Source organism: Anomaloglossus baeobatrachus, chromosome 2 (genome assembly GCF_048569485.1).
Source record: "Anomaloglossus baeobatrachus isolate aAnoBae1 chromosome 2, aAnoBae1.hap1, whole genome shotgun sequence".
In the NCBI taxonomy this organism is placed as follows: domain Eukaryota; kingdom Metazoa; phylum Chordata; class Amphibia; order Anura; family Aromobatidae; genus Anomaloglossus; species Anomaloglossus baeobatrachus.
In genome coordinates, this window is record NC_134354.1 from 123,129,129 (window position 1) to 123,143,253 (window position 14,125).

At 45.8% G+C, this 14,125-nt stretch overlaps 1 protein-coding gene across 1 annotated transcript in view; it reads left to right on the top strand.

The window, feature by feature from the left end:
- Nucleotides 1–13,698, top strand: part of NOS2 (nitric oxide synthase 2) — a 75,322-nt gene extending 61,624 nt beyond the window's left edge. Inside the window, exons 21-26 of the mRNA XM_075333237.1 lie at nt 2,059–2,269; nt 3,039–3,126; nt 3,917–4,035; nt 5,567–5,715; nt 11,879–12,073; nt 13,627–13,698. Coding sequence (XP_075189352.1) covers nt 2,059–2,269; nt 3,039–3,126; nt 3,917–4,035; nt 5,567–5,715; nt 11,879–12,073; nt 13,627–13,698 — 834 coding nt within the window. The remainder of the gene's footprint in view (nt 1–2,058; nt 2,270–3,038; nt 3,127–3,916; nt 4,036–5,566; nt 5,716–11,878; nt 12,074–13,626) is intronic.
- The last annotated feature ends 427 nt before the right edge of the window (nt 13,699–14,125 follow it).

Consider the following 14,125-nt stretch of genomic DNA (forward strand, 5'->3'; position numbering starts at 1 on the left):
AGCTGCCTCTTTACGGGTAACTCTTTGGACGCTGTCAATTTAATTCCTTAAGACCCTTTGGGCAAAACTGATTTTGCATTCAACACACACACACCCATTTTCTTTTTTTATTATTAATAGAGCCTAAATTCAGAGGGAGGGGGGTGGGCAAATCTTGTGGGAGGGGATATTTTGAGTTTTAATTTTAGCAGTGTTTTTAGCCTGTGTTAGGCAGGCTATGCAAAATTTCACTCAAATTGGGTGACAACTGTGCTTTTGTATTCAACGGGCTACCACACATAGATATAGGTGTACATCTACATAATGTCATCTTTGTCCATGTACTATTTAGATGCATCAGATTTTTGGATCACTTTTGTATAATGTCCTTGACTATTGCAGAACATCAAATTTGCAGTCACATCAGGTTTCAGGAGTTGTGCAGTTAATGTGGTTCTATAGTTCTAGGTTGTGCAGTTCCATCATTACCAATGAAGTCCATGGAATATGATTATGCAGTAGCATGAACTTTCATAAGTTGTGCAATTTAATGTGTTTCATTGGTGCTATTATACTGAGACGTCAGTCCCATAGAAGTCAATGGAGCAGTGTTTATTCATGTGCACTACCACTCCATTTATAGAGGGGATTTTGAAACCCTGGTTCTTGAGATCACTGGAGGCCTTGGTGGTTACATCCCAATGATCACACGTTTTCTCATATACTGTGGATAGATAATAATTGTATGTACCAGGATAACCCCTGTATGCTACCAAACTGACTGAAAAGCCTCAACATAAGGGCTCTTCTCCACTTACGTTTTATAAATCACAGCGATACTCGGCTCAAAATGTGAGTCGAGTGTCCTGTGTGTGGTCTGCGTACGGTGTGTTTTTTTTTTTTTTGTTTTTTGTGGGTTTTTTTTTCCTCACAAAGGCACCCGCATGACGCTCGCATGTCATACGGATGCTATGTGAGTGTTTGTTTATGCATACCGCGTCAGACTGGCTACCGGAGGAATCTCCAGTAATACCAGGCCTGGCCGCGGTTACATGTACTGAACCCCGGATCTGTCACCTGAGCTCCAGAGATCAGTCCGGTCTGTCTGCAGCTGTGCTGAACTGAACAGCAATCACCGGGGAATCAATCACTTCGGCACTCGCTGTTCAGGCTGCACTCTGGAGCTCAGGTGACAGCTCCGGAGTTCAGTACATGTAACCGCGACCAGGCCTGGTATTACTGGAGATTCCTCTGGTAGCCAGTGTGACGCGGTATGCAAGTGTCAAGGATCCGTGTGACATGCGTATGCAATCTGTGTGACATGCGTATGCCACCCGGATTCTGACTTTTTTTTTTTTTTTTTTTGCTCCTATAGGATTGCATGGGGGTGAGAGAGCTGAGACTCGGTGCAAATCGCAGCAACTTTAGAAAGTGCCCGGTGATATCCCTGAAAAGAAAATGAAATTACTAAAAATTAATAAACAAAATAAAGTAGGGTTTTACCAGCGGTCCATAATGGGTTATTAGCTTTTCAGTTACTCAATGCCTCCAGCTGCAGGTTAATACTCATAAACAAACTGCCCTGTCCCTCCCCAATCCACTGAGTTTCTGCCACTGCTGCCGTCAGTGAGCGCAGCGGCTCTGCTTGTGTGGACGGAAAGCCCCCATCAGAACTGTGCTGAGCTCACCGATTGGCTGCCGTGATGTCAGACACTGAGCGCAACGGCAAAGACAAACATTAACTGAATAGGAACACCCCTTTATACTACTGAATCAACATTCCACACTTGGGAAAATAGTTTAGCCAACTGTTTAGCTAATAATATTTCACCTATTGTACCATCACCCATTCCCTGTAGACTGTGATCCCTCGCGGGCAGGGTCCTCTCTCCTCCTATACCAGTCTGTCTTGTACTGTTAATGATTGTTGTACGTTTACCCTCTTTCACTTGTAAAGCGCCATGGAATAAATGGCGCTATAATAATAATTAATATAATGTAGTATAGCATTGATTTTCAAGTGTCTATGATTGGTCTTGGTTTAATAAACTACGTCTTGTATCATTTTACGTTTTGTAGGATACAAAACAGTACAATGCTTGGAAATCCTACAATTACCCATCATTCCTTGATGTACTGGAAGAGTTTAAATCTCTTAAAGTACCGGCTACATTTATTTTGACTCAGTTACCACCTCTAAAGGCAAGGTACTACTCCATAAGCTCCTCCAATGACCAGACACCTGGAGAGATCCATCTCACCATTGCGGTTATAAACTACAGAACTAACGGTTAGTAACTTAATTGAGATGATGGAAACAGGAATGACCTTAGACATAAGTTAGGCAATGTGTTCGACAATTTTCCAATGTTCTAACAGAGGATCAATATCTGTCCTGGTCATTTGATGGACAAACCGATGCATCACGCCTTATTAGAGACAGATCTGGTAACTGTGCTGTACCGAGCCAGGCACAATGTACTATATCTGAATATAAACCGCAATAAGGAGTACTATTTAATGACTTGAAGATACACCAAGTATATAAAATTATCAATTTTACGATGGCAGCCATATTGAGCTTAGAATGGCTGTTGACGACTAATGCTGGCGATGTTTCATAGAGATGCTAGCTATCATTTTGAAAAAAATCACTTTTTATCTGCTGCAGGTCTACCTGTTCTCTGAATGTTGAGCTCTGTATAACCCCGCCCACACTGCTGATTGGCAAATTCTGCCTATGCGCAGTATACACAAATAGCAGCCAATCATTGGTGGAGGAGTGGTTATACAGAGATCAAGAATATGGAGGACAACATGGCAGCAGTCCCCTTTCAGTGATTATCTTCTGCTGATAAAACAGTGATTTTTATTAAAAATACAGAATGCAGCCCAGTAAGTGTCACATCGCTAGAATTGGGGTCTGTCTCTACATTTTGCTGCTGATTATGGTCAAAAAAACCTGGTGACAGATTGTCTTTAAAATCATTTTGGTAACCATTTGGTATACTATTATTCTCCTGTTTTAAGGTTAAACTTTTAATCTTGTATATTTTTAGGGGGTCACGGTCCAGTTCACCATGGTGTGTGCAGTACATGGTTTAACACCATGAGCCTGAACGATACGGTTCCTTGTTTCATACGGAGGTAAGTAAAGAATATAGGGATGTATTAACTTGAAAAAAAAATATATATATATATATATATTATAATTTTAGATTTTTTTTTTTTTTTTTGTTTGTTATAGGAGCAGGATTTTGGTATTGTAGAACTTCAAACATTGATACCAAACAGCATAAACATACACTCTAATGCTGACCAAGACCCTACACTTATTTCCCCAAACTTACTTATTAAATAAGACATGGAGATATTTTTAGCTTGCATTAGCTACATCAGTTTATGGATAAGCAAAATACTACACATTAAGGTCAAATGCCTTTTAATATTCCCCACAACCGTTAGCTTACACTAGAGACAATAAGACAGAGCAAATGCTTGGCGTTGAAAAATCTGTGATCAAGTTTGCACAAATGTGTCTCATCTTACTCCAGTCTCTGACTGGCATAAGGAAAGCTGCTGCTTGAACAGGGTTGCCACACTCAATCCAAGCTGCAACCATTTTGTCAGAGTTTGGCAAAAATAGGATGAGAAAGTCAAAAGTTGCAAAATTACAGAGCAGCCTCACTAAAATTTTCAAAGGTTTTCACTTTTAGAATTGTCATGAAAGCTTTGATGAACCGGGGACATAATTACCCCACTTCTAATGGCTTGTTCTTCATTTTATGTTAGTGTGTGACAACAAATCCTCTCCTTTAAGCCTCTCCTTCTTCCCTTTCTACAATTCCCCATCATGCTTTCCCCTATGTCATTAAGCTTCAGTTCACCTATTGTGTAATGTGTCTGTGGCTTATATTATCATTTCTATGTCTTCCAGTACAAACACATTCCATCTCCCTGCAAACCCCCTATCACCGTGCATTCTGATCGGCCCCGGCACCGGGATTTCTCCGTTCAGGTCTTTCTGGCAGCAGAGATTGCATGACATGGAGAAAGGTATGGCCAACATGCAAATATCAAGATGCTTTTATACTACATAAACTGACCTGGTAATTTTGACAATATGAAAGCGCCTCTTTGATTGGACAACCCTTAATGACCAAATTCAAAAAGAAAATATATTTTTCAAATGTGAGTCAGGTGACCGCTAATCAGACGTGATTGGGAACATACACTCACACTGCCAAAATCACACTCCAGATTCAGGAAGAGTGACTGGCCGATACTGGAGATCCATCAATGGTCCATGAGCATTGTTGGCAGGAGACATCATAACTGAAGAGGTTATCCCATGAAAAGATTTTATCACCTATCCCCAAGATAGATGTTAAATGGTTGGGGTCCAACAATTCAGACCTTAACTGATTACTAGAAAGGGTGAGTCCCCTGTTAAAATAGAATCCCCTGAAGTCCCTACTTGTGACCACCACTCTATGCATTTCTATGGAAGCAGTGGATATAGAGGTGATCATGGTTTCTGACTGTTCTATGGAACTGAACAGAATGGTGGTAAAGCATGAGCGTTACTGATCCAATTACACAAGGTGGGAACACTTTTCATGGGATATTTCTGTTAAATCTTAATTTACTGTAGGAACTGAGGTCCTGATTCATCAAGATCAGCATTGCTCATGCTACGCCAATCTTTCTGGAGTAGAGGGTGCCAAATCCATTAAGAGCATGTCACATAATAATGAATTTTGTGCCTCTTCAAGCCAGATATGATACTTGTAGCATTTCTGGGTCCAAAACAGGTTGTCACTTTTGATGGGTGGGTGTGCCCACGGCCCATCCTGCCCCAGCTCTGCCCATGTTGGTGAAGAAAGGAGAGGAACTCCGGCACTCATATATACCCAATAAGGAAACCAGAGAAGATGTGTTCTTATTTTTTATTCAGTATAGTTGATGTAACAAAGTCCGTAAACAGTTTTTTGACGTTTCGGCCCCTGGCCTTTATCAAAATCGGACAATCAGATGGATTGACACAGAGACTGTGAGTTCACAAGAGATTATCATCACTCAAAAACCTACAATGGGGTTTAGTGATGTATGACATAGGCCGGTATGTAGATTAACTCGCAGGTAGATCATATGACTGTAAAATGTCACAGCCTATTGGTGTAGGATCATGTAATGGCTGGAAGAGGGAAGTAGCCTTGTATAATGGAGAGGTCTCATGCCATAGGGTCAGGGAAAAACATCTTGGAAAATCCTGCCGTGCGCTGCCCATGTTGGTGAGCTGATTCAAACCAGTGCGAAAACACCAAAAGCCGAGCAAGTTTTGCAAAAATTGTGGGACTTTTACATCAGTTTTGTTGTAAAAAAAAAAAAAAAAAAAAAAAAAAAAAAGCTTTGATGGGTTGGTCCCTTATTGCTTCCACCGTTAGTCGGTGTATTACCACCGTATGTTTATGGAATTGCTAATTGAGCTATTATGGGATTGTATATTTTTTTTACTTGCAAAAATAGCAGAATAATAACTGCATTCCAAAATAAATCTTCTTTGCTTATAAACTTGCAATTTCAGGTAAGAAAGTTGGCCCTATGATATTGCTATCTGGCTGCCAGCAACTGGAAGTCGATGAAATCTATAGAGAAGAGAAGGAAAGCATGAAAAGAAAAGGCGTTGTACAAGATGTGTTCACTGCTTACTCCCGGCAGCCAGGACAGCCAAAGGTGAGATTTATGCTCTTCCCCTCTCTTCCCCCCTCTCTTCCCCCTCTCCCCCTCTTCCCCCTCTCTTCCCCCTCTCTTTCCCCCCTCTCTTCCCCCCTCTCTTCCCCCTCTCTTCCCCCCTCTCGTCCCCCCTCTCTTCCCCCCTCTCTTCCCCCTCTCTTCCCCCCTCTCTTCCCCCCTCTCTTCCCCCCTCTCTTCCCCCCTCTCTTCCCCCCTCTCTTCCCCCCCTCTCTTCCCCCCCTCTCTTCCCCCCCTCTTCCCCCCCTCTCTTCCCCCCCTCTCTTCCCCCTCTCTTCCCCCCTCTCTTCCCCCCTCTCTTCCCCCCTCTCTTCCCCCCTCTCTTCCCCCTCTCTTCCCCCCTCTCTTCCCCCCTCTCTTCCCCCCTCTCTTCCCCCCTCTCTTCCCCCCTCTTTCCCCTCTCTTCCCCCTCTCTTCCCCTCTCATATAAGGAACTTCAATCTTTTTTTTTTTTTTTTTTTTCCCCTCTTGTCCTGGACTGATCTTTGATTCTCCATTCATGGATAGTTTCTACAATCTATATTCGGTGAGGACAGACCTAACCATTACTGAGATTGGAGATGGCAGTTTGTGCTTTTTTAAAAATTCTTTGGAGGAGCCTACAGGCAGAGACATTGTGCTGCAAGTTCTCCTGAGCAGATGAAGTTCTCCCTAGAACTTTATAGGCACCAACTGCCATTTCCAATCTCAGTAACGGAAACCTCTCTATTTATTGAAGTCAGAGTTGACCCACAAATTGAGAATTAATGATCAGTCCAGGAGGAGAAGGAAGCAATGTATTACAAACTTTATGTTGATGTACAGTATAGATTTAATGTTAATACCATTCATAGCTGCAGAGTTGTTAGATTTGTACAATCAGTTTATATTCTTTTGGTTAAAAAAAACAGATTTGAGATCCTAAGATTGGCGTACTCAACACAGTTTTAATGAATCTGCCGCAGGAGTCCCTGTGGGCATGCTAATGAATGCGCGAGTCTGAGGCATGGTCGCTCACCTCTCTGCCGCCACCGCACCGGACGCCATGTGCACTATGAAGCCGGGTGTAAGTGTGGCGCCCTGGACAAGCCAGGGGCCACAGAGCACAACACCTACACACCCCACACTCCCGGTCAGGCACACCCAAGTCAGACAAAAACCCTTGTTGCCTTCCTCCAGGGGCTGATGTTCACACCAGGGGGGTGGGCCAGGCGGTTGGCCCCGCCCACCGAGGAGTTCACAGTCCTGGAGGCGGGAAAAGCAGGCAGATGAGTTGAGGAGTGGAGAGAGATTAGAGTGGGAAGTGAAAGTGAGAGGAAGGAAAGTAGTAGTGGAGAAGCCTGAAGTTGGTCCGGGTGTGTGGCCCGGACGGATGAGCAAGGTTGGCAGACGGTGGTGACCGTCTGCAGGAGTGGCCTATCTGAGTCTACCGTAAGGACCGTGGACGGGCGGTGGGGCCCGGCGGTACCGGACCGGTACGCAAAGAGAAGCCAGCACCATGCGGCAGGGGCTTACGGACCCCGGCAAGGCTAGGAGTCACCGTGATTTGCCAAATCCGTTAGCGAAGGGAACCTCCTGGGTTTCCCAGCAGCCAAGTCCCGACAGAAGGCAACCGTCCAACCGAGAGAGGGAAACAGTCACCGCCAAGGCTAAAGTTCCCAGGGCCAGAGCCTGCGGGCAAAAGGGGCTCCTCCAGCACCCATCCAAGCTGGGGAACGGGTTACCGGTGGGAACTCATTGGAACCGTTACACTACATAGGTGCAGGGAAAGGCAGTCACCATCAACCTGCCGGGAGAAACAACACCGCAGCCGTCTGTGGGACCCGTCCATCCAGCCGTGTGTTTTACCGAGAACTGTGTCCTCATCATTGGCTGAGTGAGTACCACCGTGCCGTGTGGGCACAGCGCTGCCCCCGCGACCCTGCACCTCACCAGGCCCCCGTAACCCGCCTGCCATCCATCCCTACCCTATCACCGGGCCCCGGGACAACCAACCCCCTACCCACGGAGGGGAGAACTAACAACAAAGCTGCTCCCTGTTACCGCTCCCGGGATCCCCGTCCAGAGCAGCGGTGGTGTCACCACCTTCACCACAACCGTGGGTGGCGTCACGGACAATAACCAAATCCCCACCATCCAATCCAATCCCCTTTTCACTTACGGGCGAGGAGCGCCACTCGAGTCCCCGGGATCCGGCCCACCGCTCGAGCCACCACCGAGCAGCAGCAGCCGGACCCGAGTAGTGGGAGAGCGCAGCGTCCCCTCCTCCGCCCGCGACATACGCATCCTGGCTTTAAACTGGTTGTAGTTCAATCGTGTGCAAGTGCCGGGGACTTCTGATTATGCTCACTGCCCAGCATTCTGAGCCGGTGCAACGGATACAGGTACGCGCATGACTGCTGATGATTATGCTGGACATTGGGCATTGATTAACATGTTAGCACACCCACAGGGGTGTGCTAACATGCTAAGAGGGTGTAATGTGCGCAGGAACTAACGCCCTTGGCCTCATTAGCATATCATAAAGTATCTTTAGAAATATTTTTTCTAAAGATCTTTTATCTATGCTAGTGTATACAGGGACGGTTAAGCAGGGATAGCAACATGCACCCAGAACTGCCCGTAATTTTGGGTGCATATTGCACCTGACAGCTTCACTTTAAGACCTACTGATTTGGGAGCCACAATTTAGATTGTGAGCCCCAATGGTGACAAAGATGTCTAATGTCTGTAGAGTGCTGTGAAATATGTTGGTGCTATATAAGCATTGCATATTCAGTAAATAAAATAATACCCATACTGTAAGAGTTGGTCATTGTAGGGTATATGGGTTAATCGAAAAAGGCACTAAATCAGGACACCCCACGCCTTTATTAATTACAGTGTGTTCTCAATCATATGTCATAACTATTATAAAATTTACCCATTTTAATCTGAGTCACCTGTACAAGAAAAAGAATTACAAGTGAATGTTGCCTTGGGTCATATTTATTATTGATCCATGTGTTCAGTATTTTCACTGCAAGCATATTGACACATTATATTCTATGGGGATCATCAAATGTCAGGGGTTTTCTTTTTGTTTTTGTTTTTTTGTTTGTTTTTTTATTGCTGGTCTGCATAAAGAAAAAAAAAAACAGGCATCAGTCTACTCTAGACCAGGTTGTGGACTGAACTCACCTATTCAAATTAATGGTGCAGTAAAAAAGACGTTATAATGATTGCATCAGTGTGTCATTGTGTCGCGGGCGGAGGGGTGGGAACGCCGCTCGTCTGGAATCACTGGCGCTCTGGTCCGGTGCTTCTGCTCCTCGGTGGCTCGAGCACAGGGCCGGACCCGGGGCTCGAGCAGCGCCTCCTCGCCAACGAGTGAAAAGGGGGAGGGTTTTGGTGGGTATTTGGGATGTCTGTCGTGACTCCACCCACGGGTTGTGGTGATGGTGAGCACCACTGCTGCTGGTGACGGGGGATCCCGGGAGCGATGGCAGAGAGCAGCTGAGGTGTTGACCCCTCCGTGGGTAGGGGCTGTTGGTTCCGGGGCCCCGGTTGGGGAGTAGGGAGTAGGTATAGGTGCAGGTGCCTAGGCGGGGAGGCAGCGTGGGTGCAACGTTGCGGTGCCGGATGGCACTGTTGTACTCACACACAGAAGGACAGAGTCTCTGGTAAACCAAACGGCTGGATGGACGGGGCCCACAGCCGGCTGCGGTGTTCTCACTCTCCCCAGATGGGTTGATGGTGGCTGTCGTTTTCCTGCACCTGTGTAAGTGTATTTGACTCCTATGGCTTCCCACGGATAGTCCGCTCCCGGCGTGTACGTGTCGGGAGAGCCCGTTTCGCCGCAGGCGCTGGCCCTTGGATCTCTGGCCCTTGGCGGTAGCACTTATCCGGACGGGTTGGGCTGTTGCCTTCTGACGGGACTTGGGTGGGAATGAACCCCTGAGGTCCAGACCGCAATCAGATAATTTGACCTTTACAGCGGCTCCTAGCCTAGTCGGGGTCTGAGTACCCTGCCTTGGTGCTTGGCTTCAATCTGCTCCCCGGTTCGGTACCGGCGGGCCACCGCCCGACCCCGGTCCTACGGTTCCGCTGACCTACACCAACTCCTGCAGACGACCACCACCATCTGCCGACCTTGCTGAACGTGCCTGGGCTCCAACCCAGACACAGTTTTCACTCCTCTCACTTTCACTGTCTACCACGAGATCTACTGTCTTTTCCCGCCTCCAGGCCTGTGAACTCCTCGGTGGGTGGGGTCAACCACCTGGCTCCGCCCCACCTGGTGTGGATATCAAGCCTGGAGGGTGGCAACAAGGGTTTGATTGACTGGTGTCACCTACCCAGGGGTGTGTGTGTGTGTAGTGTACTGTGACCCCTGGTGGACCAGGGCGTCACATTTGTATTGCTGGCGCTGCCCATTTTTCACTGGTTCTATGAGGAGCTTGAGGAACCTCCAATCTTAGAAATCTCTGTGCTTTGAGAACTTCTCAGGCCGAGGAAAATATCGGACATTTCAACTGCACCATAGACTATCATAGATATGAGTGATGTCTGTGTACCGCCCCGGGGCTCGGCTGGCTGCCGAGCCGCTCAGATCCGTGCTCGTTGGTGGGTGGCTCGAGCTCTCCACGGACCCGGGGGTCACGTCGCTCTGAAAGGGGGTTGGCGCTACACGTAGGGACTTCGGTGGGGAGGTCCACAGCCGGAGCCGCGGTGGTTTGCAAGGGGGAAGTTAAGTTCGTGACGCCACCCACAGGTTGTGGTGAATGGATGGACACCACCGCTGCCATTAATTAGGCTCCCGGGGATGGTGTTGCGTAGCTTAGTGTTGACCCCCTCCGTGGGTAGGGGGGATGATGGTCCCGGGGGCCCGAGGGAGGGGATGGATGCGTGTTGGGGTGTCGGTGCAGTGCGGCGCGGGGCACGGCCCAAAGGCACTGGTGTAATCACTATGATAAACACGCTGGAGTCTCTGCTAACCAAACAAGATGGTGAACTGTGCCCGCAGCTGGCTGCAGTTTCCCCTTAACAGGTTGGTGGTTTCCCCCTTTCTCCTGCATTTATCTTTTGTAAAAGTTGCGACTCTTTTATGCCTAAGCAATGTTAGTCCGCTCCCCGGCTTGCTATGTGTCGGGAGAGCCCTGTTTGCCCGCAGACGCTGGCCCCTTGGGTCTCTATGCCTTGGCGGTGGCTTTACCCTTATGGTTGGGCTGTTGTCTTCAGACAGGTCTTGTGTGGGAAAGGTCCTAATGTCCAGTCCTCAATCAGTTGATTTGACTTAGCCTAGTTGTTTCTGTGCCTCGTACTGGGTTGGAGTACCCCTCCTGGTGCTCCGGATTCCAATCGGCTCCCCGGTTCGGTACCGGCGGGCCACCGCCCAACTCCGGTCCCTACGGTTCCACCGGCTGTAATCCCAGCTCCTGCAGGCGGCCACCACCGTCTGCCTCCTTGCCAGAGGTGACTGGCTCCAACCCAGACACCTGGTGTAGACTTTGGCAGGCCTGAGCACAGGCCTGCCCTTGAGCTTGGCTCCACTTCACTCCACTGTCAAGGACTCATCTACTGTTTACCCGCCTCCGGGCCTGTGAACTCCTTGGTGGGCAGAGCCAACTGCCTGGCTCCGCCCCCCTGGTGTAAACATCAAACCCGGAGGGTGGTGACAAAGGTTTTGTGGTTTGGCTGCTGTCACCTTACTAAGGGGGGGGGTGTGTGCATGGGACTACCTGGGACGACCTGACTAGTTACGGGGCGTCACATCTGAATGAGCCCTTACTTTCATAAATAGATTTTAAGGGAAGTACTTGATAGGCTCAATATATGCTGGTATAACTGTAGCACCACACCCATCCTTATCCTATACCGAGCTTATCATCATTGGATCTAGCAAATATAAGGACAACCATTTAATAAGCACTACTCAAAGCATATTTAAAAAAAAATTGTAATCATACATTTCCATTTTGTCGATTTCACTACTATAATGCTATTATTTGTGGGTTTTTATACTATTTTATAATGCTATTATTTTTTTAAACGTGTAATAAACATAAGTTGGTCAAAATTTGTTTTTTTTTTTTTTTTTTTTTTTTAAACGTTCCATAACAAAGTGAAAAAATATTTGAAAAATTCTGATTGGATTATGAATTTTCCCTTTGCTCATCATCCGCAGACATATGTACAGCACATTCTGCAAAATAATCTAGAAGATGAGGTGATCAAGACTTTATTTGGAGAAGAAGGCCATGTGTATGTGTGTGGGCACATCGAGATGGCCAAAGATGTGGCTGCTACTATTAAACTAATTATTGCCAGGAAAAAGGGCCTGAATGACCAGGAAGTGGAACAATATATGACCCAATTAAAGGTACAGTACGTAATAATGCTGGATTTGTTCTTCACATGTATATGAAGGAGCCACAAACCCAAACGAAACACACAAAAAATGTTATGTACACACGTTAACACTTCAGGCACAACAACTATAAAGTATTGATTGAGGAGACAATTAGTCACAACACCTACATTAGATCCAATATCACAATACAAGTATTTCTAATTACAGCAAGGTGTAGTACATTTTCTGCAAGTTACCTCATAGACTAAAGCTGCCTTGCAGAAAAAGAGGTTTTGTGTACCAAATATGAAGTATTATAGTGCACCTTTAATAAAATTATCTTGACCTGTTCAGGATTTGGTAACTTTTCAATTTTGCATTTTTTTTTTTTTTTTTTTTAACACCCTAACTTGGTTGAAAAGTGATTTGTACTAGAGATTTATACAACAACTACGCAAGCTGACAATATTGGGATAAAGATTATGCCTACTCAACATAGAGATCGTATCCATTACCATTCAACAATGTGTGCTATCCAATATTTATTTATTTATTTTCAAGCACCATTAATTCTATGGTGCTGTACATGAGAAGGGGTTACATGCAAAACACAAATAAAAAATACAATGAATAAACTTAATAGTGACCTACCGGTACAGAAGGGCGAGGGCTCTGCCCTTGTGGCGTCTATAGGATCGTGTTGAAGGAGATAGTAAGTTTGGGAGGTTGTGGCAGCTCGGTGGTGGTAAAGAGGCGGTTGGGTCATTGGAGGCTGTAAGGTTTGTAGAAGAGAGGGGTTATCAAGTTCCTCCTGAAAGTTCAGAATGTGGAGGATAACCATACATTTTGGGATACTCTGGAGGAGTCTTGGAGGCATTTGCATGATAAATGTGAAGAAGAGAAGGAGATCTTGGTAGGACCAGAGATTACATGGTGTGGTGGGAGATTTTGGGAGATTTAGTTCAGAGATATATGGGAGAGAAATTACATAGGTCAATGTTGGTAGTTTTGAATTGGATACATTTGTGAATTGAGATCCAATGAAGAGATTTGCTGAGGTAAGAAGTGGAGGATTAGGGCACAAACACATCAGCGGTATTCTGCCGCACTGCCGGATCCGGCATACGGGCAGTACAGTACAATACAGATCACAGACAGTGCGGCAAGCGCCAGTCACATGCTGTCACATGCTCTGGTCACATGACCGCATGTGCCCGGAGCTTGCCAGTGAACTTTAATGTACTGTACTGTCCTTCTGCTGGATCTGCGAGTGCGGCAGGAAAACGCTGATGTGAAACCAGCGTTGGCATGAAGAGAGGTGGATTAGTCAGGCAATGGAAGTAAGGAAGACTGGAGACGTGCAAAAGTGTTTGGCAGGGAGGCCACAGAGGAAAATATTGCAGTAGCTGAGGCAGGAGATGATTAGGTCATGCACTAGCTTTTTTGGTAGATTGACAGATGAGGAAAGCATGGATTCTGGAAATATTTTTGAGTTTCAGGTTGCTGGAAATGGTGAGAGCTTGGATGTGTGGTTTGAAGGAAATTTCAAGGACAACATCTATAAAACTTCTCTTATATTACAGAATGAAATGCGTTATCATGAAGATATCTTTGGGACAGCATATAAGCCACAGCTGGTACAGAATGGAGTCTAACCCCGTGACACATCATATCATTTCCATGAATATTGCTGCACAATTCAGAATGTTTTGCAGTTATATTTCTTTCACACATTGGACATTAAAACATGTTTAAATATAAAGGAACAAAGTGAAATCCTTCAAGATTTTTGTAGAACATTGCACCTCCTCCATGGACAGTACATGGCAAGGGAAGCAAGAAAGAAACACATGAACTATTGGAAAGCATTTTTTTTTTTTTTTTGTATTTTATGATCCAAGGGAATATTTAATTAATTTTTTTATTTTTTTTTATACTATTGGACTTAGTGGAAGATTTTTATACTTGTATTATATTATTTCTTAAAACAAGGGAAAAATAGAATTATAAAATATCCAGCCACGTGCCTTAACAGCTACAGATTACTGATTTTCATTGGATCTTTCTTAACCAAACACGAAG